Raw genomic sequence first — 14,808 nt, 5'->3', positions numbered from 1 at the left:
TAGTGCCTTTGAGGTTTATTTCAGTTGCATCATATTTAATGATGGTTTGGTAGCCTTTGCCACCCTATGTTAATATCATTGCTTACTAAACTAGTTTGATTTGGGGACTTTTTTTTGAACTAAAATATTAAATCTTTTTAAAACAAACAAAAATATCACCCCAAATCCTGTTGACATTTAAGAATGAAATTAAAACAAGAGTACTTTTGTGTGCATACTTCATAAATAAAGAATTGTTTAATTCTATTTGTTTGTATATACATTGTTGTTAAAAAAATAATTTTTAAGAATTTTTAAGAATTTTTAAGAATTTTTTGAGACAACAAAAACTGATATCAAGTGGTAAGGCTGTTTTTATGATAGCAGTTGAAACTTTACATCAGCTGCCCTACCAAAGCTCAGGGGAAGAGTTTATAGAAATTCGTTCCATAATGTGGCACAAGCTTTATGAATTATTCTAAAAAAGCTTCTTAAAGAAATGTTTCCCTTCAGAACCCTAAAAACAAAATATGATATCGCTGCGCCTGAGTGGCTCAGTGGGTTAAGCCTCTGCCTTCGGCTCAGGTCATGATCTCAGGGTTCTGGCATCGAGCCCTGCATGGGGCTCTCTGCTCAGCAGGGAGCTGCTTCTCCCTCAGCCTGTCTCTCTGCCTATTTATGATCTCTCTGTCTCTCTGTGTCAAATAAATAAATAAAATCTTTAAAACAAAACACACAAAAAAACCAAAAAACAAAATAGGATAAGATCTAGGCTAATGTATTTCATGTCTCCTCCACCTTTTTTCTGAAGGAATTCTGACGCACTTTGCAAAATTGAACTCACCTATAGAATGAGTAGAGGTCAAATGTTATCACTGCCTAAAGGGATGTCCAGGATGCCTTGCTACAGAATGTTCTAGTCTGTTTTGCATCGTGATTAAGAGCACAGACTTGGGGGCTGGATTACCTGGATCTGACTCCCAGATAGGCTTATTCACTAGTCGTGTGACAAATTATGTAACCTGCCAGTGTCTCTGTGCCTTCATCTATAAAATGGGAATAAAAATATTACCTCATATGTCTGCTTGGAGGATTAAATGAATTAATATTTGTGTATGCTTGCAACAGTGTCTAGAATAAAGCATGACATACTGTTTGCTGTTTTTATTAACAGTTCTTTTATTTGTAATAAATCATTATTATTTCAGATCTAATTTCAGTGCTATGATAGTAGAAACACAACCGAGGATGGCACTGTATTTCATACTATGTCTTTATTTTATTAGCATTTACTAAGCAAATTAAGCTATTAAGTGAAATTTAAGGGAAAAGCATAACTTACCTCAGAGTGAATGTTTAAAATACTTTTGGAACCACTAATTGTGAATAGTAGATTAATTTTGTATAATTCCAGTGGAATTAGTTGCCTGATATCTAATAGCCTTTTATAAATATGTGAAATAGATGACCCTTGCACAGAAATGATAGTTCTTAAAGGTTTAGTATTCATCAATATCTATTTTAAAATCATACATTGACATTTAGAAACACCTTCTCAGGGTCTCCCTTTTATTATTTCATTTAAATTTTAATTGATTGGTAGTCTTTACCAACATTAAATCTGAGTTTCCCTTTGCTGGAAAGGAGAATAATGTGAGCAGGGATATAAATGTAAGTTCTTATCTCTAATGACCAGTTGTTAGAATTCAGTATTGAACTTACATGCGGAAAAACAGTTAATTGAATATTGACGTATTTAATGAGCAAAATAGATTAAACAATATTTATATAAATTGAGTTTTGGAAACATTTTGTATTGATTAATTTGCATTTCAAATAGGAACGTGTAAAATGCATATATTTTTTAAAAAGTGTATTTTAAAAGTGCTTAAACATAAAATATATTTTTTAAATTCTTTAGGTATTACTGATGAATTTTCCAAGCTTTTGGTAGGCTCTAATTTTTCTGTAATAACAAGGCATTTTACAAAGCTTTTGTCATATTAAAAAAATCTTTGGTATTTGAAAAACAAAAAATGAAGGGTAAAATGTTTCTCTCTATATAAATAATGCAAATTTGAGTAAGCATTTTTCAGTGAAAAATATGTTCCTTTGCTCATTAAATATTTATTAAGCACATTTTATTGCTAGGAACTGTGGCAGATGCTGGTTTTATATTGATAAACAAAACAGAGCCGGTTTCTCCTCTCAGGTATCTCAATTTCTAGCATGGGAGATGGGTGAAGCCAAACATACATAAATACAAAATCTGTTAGGCGTCATTAAGCAAAGAAGTGGAGCAAGAGACCAAGGGGATCTGTAGGATCTGTATGGTGGTAAGGACGGCTACTTGGGAATGCTTTCAAGCTGCGGTTTCAAGGATAAGGAGCTGGCCCTGTCCAGAGTAGACAGGGAACATTCCAAGCAGAGAAAATCACAGCTGAGAAGGCCTGGGGGCAAGAAGGAGTCTAGAGATAGGAAGTAGTACAGCTGGAGGATGGTGTCCACAGAGGGAGTCCCCCCAGATGTGATGGCTGGCTGGCTGGATGAATGACAGCAGAAGGAGGGGTTCATCGTAGGATTGCACAGTGGCTCTCTCCAACTGCAAAATGGTGTTTCCTCAGCTGCTGCACTCTGTGCCCTCTCCTTCCCTTTCACTCCTGGCTGAGATTTGTTCTCCATAGATTATTAGAGAGATTTAATAATCCTTAAGAATATTGAGCTAAAATGGCTGAACACATCTAATAGTTATCTGGTAGTTGTGAAAATTAAGTGGTTGGGAGATTATCTCTGAAACTGAGTGTCACGGAGACTGAGGTGGGACTTTGCTCAGAGAGCCTCAGACCCCAAACCCTCCATCTAGTTGGTGATGGAATTCTGAGAGAGCTTTCTGAGTCCAGGATGGCTGCAATTAATGATTTAAGTAAAACATTAAAGTAGGTTTTATACAACTTTTCTCTCACTCCATGCTTTGGCAGGTTTGGAAACTTCAAATTTAATTTTGAGTTTTCAGAAGTTTTCCTGTCTTCTACCAATCTTTTTTGTTTTCTTTTAAGATACTGATTATCTGAGTGCTAGTCATTGAGGTTTATTTGTCATCTGGCTAAAGGGACTGCACGCATGTCATTAATTCAACAGATTTTTTTTTTTAGAGCTGTACATGTCTCTGTTAGTTGGAGATTGTGTAGTGAAGGATGAAATACTCTCGGAGTTTGTCTTTATAAAGCATAGGGTATGGGAGACAGACATTGAGCAAGTAAACAAATACAAATACACACGCACACACACACACACACACACAGATTATGTTAGGTATTAGGAGGAAGAGGTGTGTTTTGACAGAAAATAACTTTGTCAGTGCTTTGGATTGGCTCCTAAGGGAAGGAATGTTTGTGTAGGTAGTGTAGGTAGAACTCTGAAAGAGAACAACTTATTAGCAAAGGGAATAGAGGGGTAATGGTAATCATCTCCCTACAGATGTTGTTTTTATTCTGAAATGGAAGATTATATCAACTGTTGAGCTCTAGCTTACCACCATTCGCAAAGTAAGGTAGGTAGGGCCCAAATAAAATCTTGATTTACAGAGTTATTGTTGAAATTGTGTAGGAAGATGTGTATTTACCTGCCCTCAGGTATGACAGAGATCAACAGGAAATGAGTGTGGAGTGATTAATTTGTTCAATGTATAATTACTGTGTGTTTAATACTTCTTTACCTTTTAATGTTTTTAACGCAAGGAATTTAAAGAATCCTTGAGTTTTGAAGGCTTGATGTCTAACTATTGCATGTTCCAGATAAGAAAACGCAGACCACAAGAAGTTAAAAAGAAGCAGAAAGATGATAGAAAGAAAACTGAGGAGTTAGGCTTATGATTTCAAGGTCTTTATTGTTACTTCATAATTAATTCAAATCATATATGTGATGTCTGTCCTGATGAACTTTGAAACTTTTATCTGTTTGCTCAGGGTTGCTCTAATTTTATGTGAAGCTGAATAGATCAGTGTGGGAGGCTTGCTGCATTTCACTTGAGGGGTACATGTTTGGTGCTCAGAAAACAGCTGGGAAGACAAAGTCTCCACACTTCCAGATGTTCTTTCTTCCATCTTTAGATTTTAGGAAAATTGCAGAATGTTAAACTAATCCCTTATCCTAAACATGTTAGCAAACTGGAAAAGGTAGACATAGTTTTTATTTACATATTTGCTTAGAAACAAAATTGTTTAAACAGAAATTTAGTTTTCATATATCATTTATGTTTAGAAGCTAAATATATATTGTATGGGAGACAGACATTGAGCACTACAGACACAATATATATTGTGTCAGGTATGGGAGACAGACATTGAGTCACGTAGAGAATAGGATTGTCTGACTGCAGGGAAGAGTTCTGAGACAAAGCAAAAATAAGCTCAAGTGGGAACTGGTTTTTCACTTTTCCCTTATATAGTCAGAAAAAGTTTCTCTTTTAAACCTAAATAGGAAATATGTGATTACATTATTTTGCTTTGTTTCTCATTATTTTTCCATGATCATCTTAAATTGCATTTGATTTTCATCTGATTCTTTTTGAAAATGTTAATATTTCAGTGCATTTTGGGTGATTATAAAGGATTCTCCATATAGGACTTTTTTCAGCTCATTTGATCAAAATTAAGTAATTTATGTCTTTAAATCCAATTAACAAAGCTTTGTTATTTTGGCAAAATATTATTCATGCTCCAAAGCAAAAGTTAAGGTACAATAAGATAAATGCTATAAGCTTAGTGAAAGATGAAAGCTTATATTATTTTTTAATGTTTTTTTAAAAAATTATTTATTTTTACATAAACTCTAATCTCAGTCTGGGACTTGAACTTGTGGCCCTGAAATCAAAAGTTGCCTGCTCTACCAATTGAGCTAGTCAGCTACTCCTATATTATCTTTAGTAAGGGATTATTTTTGCTGGGGGAAATGGATACAGTGCTAGTGTTTCTCAACACACTTTGTTTTGCACTAACCCTTATAAACATGGATATTAATACTGTTAATAATATCATTGTTTTATTTATTTTTTTATTTGAATATAGTTGACATACATTGTTACATTAGTTCTAGAATATAGCTACCATGTGTCACCTAACAACACTATTAAAGTATCATTGGCTATGTTCCCTGGGCTGTGTCTTTGTTTCCATAACCTGTTCATTCCATAACTGGAAATTTATCTCTCTCATTCCCCTTTACCGGTTTTACCCATCCTCCCAAACTTTTCCCCTCTGACAACCATTAATCCTGTTTATTTATAGATTTGATTTGGCTTTTGTTTTATTAATTTGTTTTGTTTTTTAGATTCCACATGTGTGAATTCATAAGATATTTGTCTTTCTCATCCTGACTCACTTAGCATGTATTTTTTAGGTCCAACTGTGTTGTCACAAATGGCAAGATCACATCCTCTTTTTATGGCTGCACGATACTCTGTTGTATGTGTATGTGTATATGTACACACAAACACCACATTTTTATCCATTCATCTTATGGATGAACTTTTGGGTTGCTTCCATAACTTGGCTATCTTAAATAAGCTGCAGTAAACATTAGGTGCATTTATCTTTTCAAAGTCCTGTTTTTGTGTGTGTGTATGGTTTTTTTAATTGTTTGTTTGTTCATTTGTTTTAGTAAATAGTAGTGGACTTGTTAGATCATAGGGTATTTCTATTTTTAGTTTTTTGAGGAGCCTCCATACTGTTTTGCCCAGAGTCTGTATCAATTTACATTTCCACCAATGAGGAACTGGTATGTGAGGGTTCCTTTTTCTCCATCTCCTTCTTAACACTTTATTTTTTATCATTTTTGTTCTAGCCATTCTGACAGATGTAATATAATATCTCTTTACAGTTTTGACTTGCATTTCCCCGGGTGATTAGTGATGTGTGTGTTGTTTGGAAAAATGTCTATTAAACCTAAATAGGTTTAGGTCCTCTACTGTTTTTTAATTGAATGGCTTGGTTCTTTTCTTTTTTTATTTCTTTTTTCTTTTTTTTTTTTTTTTGGTGTTGAGTTGTGTAAGTTGTTTATATATTTTAAATAATAAGCCCTTATCAGATACATCATTTGCAGATATCTTCTCCCATTCAGTTGGTTGCCTTTTTGTTTTGTTGATGGTTTCTCTTACTGTGCAAAAGCTTTTTATTTTGATGTAGTCTTAATACTTTATTTTTTGCTATTGTTTCCCTTGCCCTAGGAGATATATCTAGAAAACTGCTTCTACAGCTGATGTTAGAGAAATTACTGCCTGTATTCTCTTCTAGAATTTTTATAGTTTCAGATCTCTTATTTAGGTATTTAATCCATTTTGAGTTTCTTTCTGTGGATGGTGTTAGAAAGTAGTCCAGTTTCATTCTTTTGCACATAGCTGTCCAATTTTTTCCAACACTATTTGTTGAAGAGACTGTCTTCTTCCCATTGGATATTCTTGCTTTTTTTTGTGGTAGATGGATTGACCACATTAATGTGGGTTTATTTCTGGGTTCTCTGTTTTATTCCATTGATCTGTATGTCTTATTTTTGTGCCAGCACCAACAGTATCATTGTTTTAAATACCTATGTTAACTGATTAGAAAGTATCATTTTTTCCCTACATGCCATTGCCAAAATGTACATTGTCATAGCCCATTTTTTAAAACTGTTTAACAACGAATAGGAATGTACTCAACCCAGTTACATTATAAATGTATTTAAAATTGAAGTTCGTGATTTTTTTTTTCAAGTTCATGATTCTTGAATGTAAAATAACAGTTTCATATTTTTTCAGGAAACGCATGTTTCAGAAGAGATGGGTGAAATTTGATGGCCTTAGCATCTCTTATTATAATAACGAGAAGGTAAGTACACTTGATAGTTCTCAAAGATTTTCTTACATATCCAAGGTATACTTCAGTAAACTAAGCAAACAATTTGTTTTTTAAGAACAGGAGTTGTATTACCAACATGAAAAGAGTTTGCACACAGTACAAACACTGTGTGCAGTAAAAAAGCTCTTTTTAGTTCGCAAACACTCTGTTCATAGTTCAACTTCTCTTCATACATAAAGTTTGGATTTAAAAAAATTATACATCCAAAATTTATTCATGGAGTGTCTTCTATAAACTACAGGAATTGTTATGAGTGATGTAAGGATGAATAAGGAATTATCTTTCTCTTAGAGAACACTAAGAAGTATTTATGAAAGGATACTACAGTTAGGCCCACAAGATGATGTTACTTTATACTGTGGAAGGGTATGGAAGAACCAAAGAAGGTTTCTTGCATGATATTTCATTTGCCATGGTTCTTGAAAAAAGAAGAAAGTTTGCACATAGGGTAGAGAGAATAGGACGTGGTAATGTAGAGAACCATGAGATGTCCAGATGGAAAGTCAGTTTTCTGACTGGAAAATGGGATATATGAAGGAAACTTGAGGAGAAGAAGCTGAGAAGTTCTTTGGAGTTAGCGCTCATGGAACATCTTGACGAGAAAGTGGTCACAAGTTTGTCTTCAGGCAAGTGAGTCTTAACAAAATGATACTATTTTGATCATGTCTTCATTAGGTATGAGACTTTCTTTATTCTTAGGAGATGTAGGCTGGGATATTTGAAGTGTCCTATCTGCAAACGTTTTTCAGATGTTACTTACCTATATATTTATACTTATAAATATATTTGCATACACACATAGGTAAAATAAAAACTGAAGATGTTAACACCGGTCAGATCTGGGTGGAAGACAGATGGACGTCCCTTGTCACCATCTTTCAACTTCTCTGTTGTTGACAATTTCCTTAGTGAAAAGTTGGAACTAATAAATATATCATATTTTTAGTTCATTAAAATCAGGTATTCTTACAGTCTTAGCTATATACATTCTCTTACCAGACTCACTTAACATTTAAGCACATTTTCTTATTTATAGCTTATAATCTAACATTATCTTCTCATTATTTGGAGAATACCACTTCCTATTGTGATATTTGTGGCTTGAATAGAAAGTCCCTTTCATATATTGGTTCTTCAGTACTACCGGGCAGAAGAGTGTATGCTTTTAGATAGAAAGTAACATTCATTTATGTTCGACAATACTAAGAACAATAGAAAGTTTAGAGAAGTATTAATTATTTGGTTTCAACTTGCAGTGATCTAGATAAAACATCAAATAAGTTTAAACACCTCCTTGGGATTTGCAGGATGGTGGAATGAATATTTTTTTAAAAGCTGGCTTTCTGCCTTGGCTACTGATTTTAGTTTGCTTGTGCATTTGAATGTTGAGACAGTTTCTATGCCAGCGGTGGGTACAATGTGGTCTCTGTATCTGCTGGAATCTGACCCCTAGTTTTTTTTTTTTTAGTAGCCATGCCCTTCTCTGTTTTGATTGAAATAAGGGGGAATACTATTCAAGAGGGAGACTTCCGTGCCGTGAGGCTCTGTTGGTGGTGGCCTTATACCCCTTTGGGAGAGAGAATTTCTGGTATCTGTGTCCAACTGGACCCATTCTGTTTGTCCTGTAAAAGGTCTTCTCAACTGTGGTGAGATTAGTGCCTGCCGCATTTGTAGGTACTGATGCATTAAAAATCATGCAGCCTTGGTTTGAAATTGTGATTAAAAAGTTCATGTTAAAATGAACGGCTACAAATTCTTTAGCTTAACAATTTTTTAAGAAATTTGAATTATTGTTTTCTGTGACATTCTGTCCCTTTACTATCCAGATGGTTGTTTTCATCTTGGCAAAAAATAAAAACATTGGGATGAGTGTTTCCTAAAAAGAGAGTTTCTGTTGTGACCCACCTTGCTCAAGGGTAGATTGAAGGGCTGGGAAGAGGGCATTTCAGGGCCAGTGTGTGGAAGGCAGGGGTGTGGCCATAGCCACTGCCTCAGGTGAGAGCACAGTGTCAGTGGTCCTGTGCGCTGAGTCATCACGCCTTTTGGTGTTTAAAGGTGCATGTGAGGAGAACGAGGCTGGGCAGAGCTCTGTACTTCCCTAGTTTTCTCTCACTTTCCTCAGCACTGCTCTATCCTGTCTCTGCAAGAACTTTTTCATTGTCTTACTGAAAATGGCGCCATCCCGCTGGCCTCGATACCTTGTCACCTGCCAAGAAATCTCACTCACCCTCTTTCTCACTCAGCTGTGGGCAGAATTGCCCTGTGGTCATTTCATTGTCTGAAAGTGGTAGTAGATAAATGATGAACGTGGCCTAGATATCTGTGTGTTTCAGAGTCTAGGGATGCTTTAAAATTTCTGTCCTAAAGGAAAATTTTATACTCTGAAAAAACAATCACTCTGAGTCTTTTGTCCTTTTTTTTCCCTCTATCTTGTCTTTATCATGTGTTGTTTGAAGAGAAATACCAAGTCAACTCTACAGTGTTAAAAATTATGAGATTTCTTGGGATCTCGTAATAGGTTATGAATGAGCTATTTGAGAATCTGTATCTTCCAGAGGTTAATATGACATGATAGCTTGTTAAGTACATTTTGATCACTCCTGGGGAATTTTATTTATTTTTCTGTTACTTTTCTGGAGTATTTACCTGCTAAATAGGATCTTATTATAGGCACGTGGGTGGTTACAGTTTTGTAAGGAATTGTTTTTTAATCTCTTCAAGCAGATCTGGAAGAGGGAAAAATCTCCTTTTTAAAATTCCAGTTTCCTACAGTGCTGCTTGATATTTCTGTACTGAAAAATATATTCATGGTAACATTTTTATTCCACAAATGGTTAATTATTTTACTAGAGATCTATTTTTATAAGCTCGTTTAATTCTTAAGCAAACTGAGATTTGAGAATGGATCATCTAAGAGATGTAGCATAAATGTGGACATTCTAGATTTTTCAGTCTGATATCAGCCACTTAGACTTACAGCTAGAGAGGCTCTTGTACTGTCCCCAAAGGTATTATGCTCTTTCCTATATCTGAGCTTTCCTGACACGAGGAAGACATTTTCCCCTGTTTCTTATTCCTGGAGCTCTTAGTGGTCTAGTAGTGCCTCACATTGCCACCATACCCCACTGCATTTAGTGGCTTTCCTTTAAGCCAGTCAGTCTTGTATTTCTTTGCATGACCTTTTGCAGTGGTATCTGGGTACACACTGTGGGGAGTGTGAACATGTCTTTTTCTTGTATTTTCATCTCCTTGTTTTTCTTTTCCATCTGAACCTTCAGAGCCATTGCCATCCATCAAAATTCTGTGCAAACTTGAAGATCCATTTTTTTTTTATCCCCTCTACAAATCTTTTATTTTTTCTAGCTATGACATTTGAACAATCATATGCAAGAAAGGTTAGAAGGAAGAGATGCTGAAAGTAGAGAGGCAAATCAGGGGAGTGTGCAGTAAATCTGGCATTAGTTATCTGGGTGTAGGCTGTGTATGCCAGTGGAAGTATTAAAAAAATGAATTTAGAAAAAATATCAGAAATGAGCTGTCAGAGTTTGATTTCATTGTGATTGATTGGACATAGAATTCATCCACTGAGAAAATACTTCTGCAGTTCCGTTTATGTGAAAGGTCTGAGGAAAATAGATGTATGACCTACTGTCTATTTCGGGAGAATGTCTTAATCAAATGACCACACAGTAAATATAAAAAAAAAAAAATCACTGTTTAAGTTATAGTTAATAATTGCTATAAAGGAAAAATACAGATTGTTATTAAGTTAGGGTTATCTGCCTAGTGAGGATGGGGGGCCTATGAGAAGAGGCCGGTCAAAAACCTTTCTTCTGAAGCATATACTTACACTGAAATGTGAGGGATGGAGAGGCAGGAACCATGTGAAGCTGGATGAGGACAACATTCCTTGAAGAACAGAGGAAGCAAAGGCACTAGATTGGGAAGAAATACGTGTGTTAATGGAATCTCAAAGAAGGCTCATGTGAGTGGAGAGAATCAGAGTGTGCCAGGAAGGAAGTGGACGATGTTACTGTAGGGAGGGTTCTAAGTTATATGGGTACAAACGAGCCACACAAATGAAAGACCATGTAAGACTGACTTAGAAGAGTAATATTTTAATGAACAGATACGAGGGGGCATGTTTTCAGGAGATAATTTAAAGTTTGAGGGGCTTATGGGATAGTTTCATGTATCATCGATGACTTGAAATATAATGATGGAGTTGACCAAAATGGATAAGGAAGGAAGGAAGGACAGATTTTAGCATTTTCCTCATAAACTTGGCTGTTGAAATAGTAGGAGTGGATTTTCATAGAGAAGATAAAAGAAAACAAAAAGTGGAAAACGAGAAGTTACCTTGAAGTTACTTACTTCTTGACATCCTTCTTTTACTATGAGGTTGCCCACTCATCTTCAATTACAGTTCAAATATTGTATTCCATCTTGGTTGTCTGAGAAGATGTGGGAAGGCCTCTGTGGCATTGGTAGTTAAAATGGTGTTGAAGAATGTGTAGGATTTTGATGCATACATATAGTCAGGGATAAAAGATTGAAACAGAGGCCTTAGAAGAGAAGAAACTGTCAAAGAGCTAAGAGGGAATGCCATGACAGCAGAGTATATCTTCTCAGTGGGCCTAGGATAACCTCCTAGTAGAACACCATGCTGCTGACAGTGACTACCCCGTACTTATCTGATATGCATGGCAGGAGTTTACCAGTAGGAAGAATATGACCTTGGCACTTGTTCTCTGTGTGGGATGGTTTAATACATTTTTTTTTCTTTTTTTTTTTTTTTAACCTAGCCAGTTGCTTCAGATACTTGGGATCTGCTAAAATATGAAGGTTCCATGAGTCATTCTTTGGAAGGAAATGGTAGAAAAAACCCCACAAAGATGTGTCCAGACTTTTCTGATATTTAAGACCTTCCATATATGCCCTTGATATATGTTTCCAGCTTTACCTCTTTGACTCTGCCCCCATGGCTGCTCTTATTTCTCTACTTATTATGCCTCTATTATTAAAATTTTCCAGCCAGGATGGCCTCCCAACCCGCTATCTGTGTGGTTGCGCTTAAGCTTCTTTAGGTCAGGCTCTGATGTCTTCATGTCTGTGAAAATAGCTGACCTCTTTTAAACAGAATTTGGGAGTTTCCATCTTTGTACTCATACGTTCCGTGGCTCAGACTCTGTTTTAAACTTTTCTCCCACTACATTGGCTGGTTTTTCATTTTGAGGCTCTTTGAATATATAAATACTATTTGAATTTTCTTTCCAACACAAGGTCCAGTAAATATTTCACCCTTAGTAAATAGCGGGCATTGTCAGGTGGTTCTTATGCCAAAGTGTTTTGGTGGATCCAGAAATAGAAAGACTGAAAAAGCTACCAAGAGTCTTCAGAATGACCTTCCTGAGCAAAAGGGTAAAATGCAGATGCCAGTTGCAAACTGCCAGAATTGTATTAGGCATTTGCCGGTTGCAAACTGCCAAATCCTTTTTTTAAAAAAAATTCTTTTGTCTTTTTCATTAATTTTTCATTGGGGAATTAAAGGTAAACTGAGGCAGTTGTGATATTAAGATAATTATTAGAATCACTGGGTAATATGTTTAATTGCTCTAATGCAACAGTCTTGTTTTGAGATGTGTTTTGTTCACACATGTAGTAGCAGTTGTTTTGAAGTAGTTTAGTTACAGTACCCATGATGGCCAGCAGATGCCTGCAAACACCATCAAATCATTTTGACCAGCTTGTTTTTTAAAAAACGTACTGTTGGTTTTGGGAACTATATATTGCTGATCTAGTACAACTGTTTGTATTTGATTCTTTGCCTTTTAATTTTAATTCCAAAAAAGAGGAGAAAATTGAAAAGACATTTCACATGGAAGGACCTTTCTGGGGTGTCAGGTCATGTCTGAGGAGATATACTATTTGTATGTTATTTAAAAAATTTAGATTAAAATTATTAAGGAGAATGGGTTATTTGTTCTTTAGGTGTTGAGTTTGCTAAGTTCTTTATAGATTCTGGACACTAGTCCTTTATCTGATATGTCATTTGCAAATATCTTGGGAGGGGGTTTGGGAGAAGGGGGTGGTATTATGGACATTGGGGAGGGTATGTGTTTTGGTGAGTGCTGTGAAGTGTGTAAACCTGGCGATTCACAGACCTGTACCCCTGGGGATAAAAATATATGTTTATAAAAAATAAAAAATTATATTTAAAAAAAATTATTAAGGAGAAGCACAATGTGCTTGTAAATATTTATAGTGTTTGTACCATTCTTTTTCTTGATAAGGTCACACGAATTTCATTTTAATTTGTCTTGTTCATGTATCTTTTTCTCTAACCAATACAGGAAAAGTATTCAAAAGGAATCATTCCTCTTTCCGCTATATCTACAGTACGGGTTCAAGGAGACAACAAATTTGAAGTTGTTACAACACAAAGAACTTTTGTTTTCAGAGTAGAAAAAGAAGGTAAGGTTATTTCTTTATCCCTGAAAAAACACTCATAGACATTAATTTCTGACCAATCAGAAGATTCATAAGCTAGTGAAGCTACACACGTCAAGAAACCTTGGAATACGTGACTTTTATGTAATTTTACACTTGATATTCTCCTGAATGCCATAACGAGCCGACAGGTCATTTGTTGACTCATTATTCCTGCATGCAGCAAATACTTAGACTCTACTACGTGCCAAGAATTCTTCCAAATTCTGGATGTTTAGCAGTGAAAAAGTAAGACAAAAGTCTCTGCTCCTGTGGAGTCCACCTTTTTTAGCTGTTGTTTGACAAGGCAGAGTAGTTATTTAATATCTAAACACAGTTTTTCTCACGATGAAAGTGTTGGTTTTAGGGAAGTTTATGCATGCCAGGTTCAACTGAACACATAGGACCAGTAATCATTCTAGAACAAATTTCAGAGGATCATTTGTACTTTCTCAATTCTTTTTACCTTCATCCTCTGCTATAGGACACTTGATGGTGAAATTTAGATGGCGTGTGATTTATGGGTAGGGACTAAACCTCTAGATCTTTTCTGACTTTTGGAGAGGGTAGGGAGGGAGAGCAGGAGAGCTAAGAGTTCTCTGTTGTATACTTTGATTGACTATCAACATGTTATTACTCTATCTCTCACTACTTTTAAGTGATACAGATAAGTCCATCGTCATTAATTAAAGAATTATAATTTTAATTTATTTAAAGCTTCTATTTTAGTATAGATTATAACTCAATTTTGAAAATACTTCTTGGTCCTTAATTATTTGAATAATGGTGACCTGGAGAACTTACTAAATTCTTGATATATGCAGTGATCATCTGGACTTCATTATTAACAATAGCCTTTTTTTTTTTTTAAAGATTTTGTTTATTTATTTATTTGACAGAGAAAGAGAAAGAGAGACAGTGAGAGAGAGAACACCAAGCAGGGGGAGTGGGAGAGGGAGAAGCAGGCTTCCCACTGAGCAGGGAGCCCAACGTGGGGCTTGATCCCAGGACCCTGAGATCATGACCTGAGCTGAAGGCAGACGCTTAACAACTGAGCCATCTGGGCACCCCTCATTATTCAAAATAGTCTTATGAGGGATTAGGTGTTACAGTTATCTCATTTTATAAAAATAAAAAATAATGTTCCATTTTACACAGAACCCATTTTACCCTTTTATAAACTACAACAGCATTAGATATGATGGGGCAATATTTGTCTTTTTTATGCTGCTAGATTCCTAGGCCATATACCAGTGTGTGACACACAGAAAACATTCAATAAATCCTGTATGTTCCTAGAAAGCTTTCATTATTCCTTGGCATAATGAGTAAATGCGTGAGTCCAGCTGCTGTTCACACTGGGGCAGCATTTTTCAAACTGTGAATGACTACCCATTGATGAAATCAATGTAGTGGTTTCTGAAGATACTAAAATAAACCCCCCCCC

At 35.5% G+C, this 14,808-nt stretch overlaps 1 protein-coding gene across 3 annotated transcripts in view; it reads left to right on the top strand.

Annotated features, from left to right (window-relative positions):
- The window catches only part of ARAP2 (ArfGAP with RhoGAP domain, ankyrin repeat and PH domain 2), a 188,265-nt gene that overhangs the window by 36,572 nt on the left and 136,885 nt on the right, over window positions 1-14,808 (top strand). For all 3 annotated transcript variants that reach the window (XM_059382216.1, XM_059382226.1, XM_059382208.1), the window contains 2 exons: window positions 6,773-6,842; window positions 13,226-13,346. In XM_059382216.1, coding sequence (XP_059238199.1) covers window positions 6,773-6,842; window positions 13,226-13,346 — 191 coding nt within the window. The remainder of the gene's footprint in view (window positions 1-6,772; window positions 6,843-13,225; window positions 13,347-14,808) is intronic.

This window comes from Mustela nigripes, chromosome 1 (genome assembly GCF_022355385.1).
Source record: "Mustela nigripes isolate SB6536 chromosome 1, MUSNIG.SB6536, whole genome shotgun sequence".
Taxonomy (NCBI): domain Eukaryota; kingdom Metazoa; phylum Chordata; class Mammalia; order Carnivora; family Mustelidae; genus Mustela; species Mustela nigripes.
Note: the sequence above shows the minus strand (reverse complement) of the source record. Positions and strands in the feature narration are given on the sequence as shown.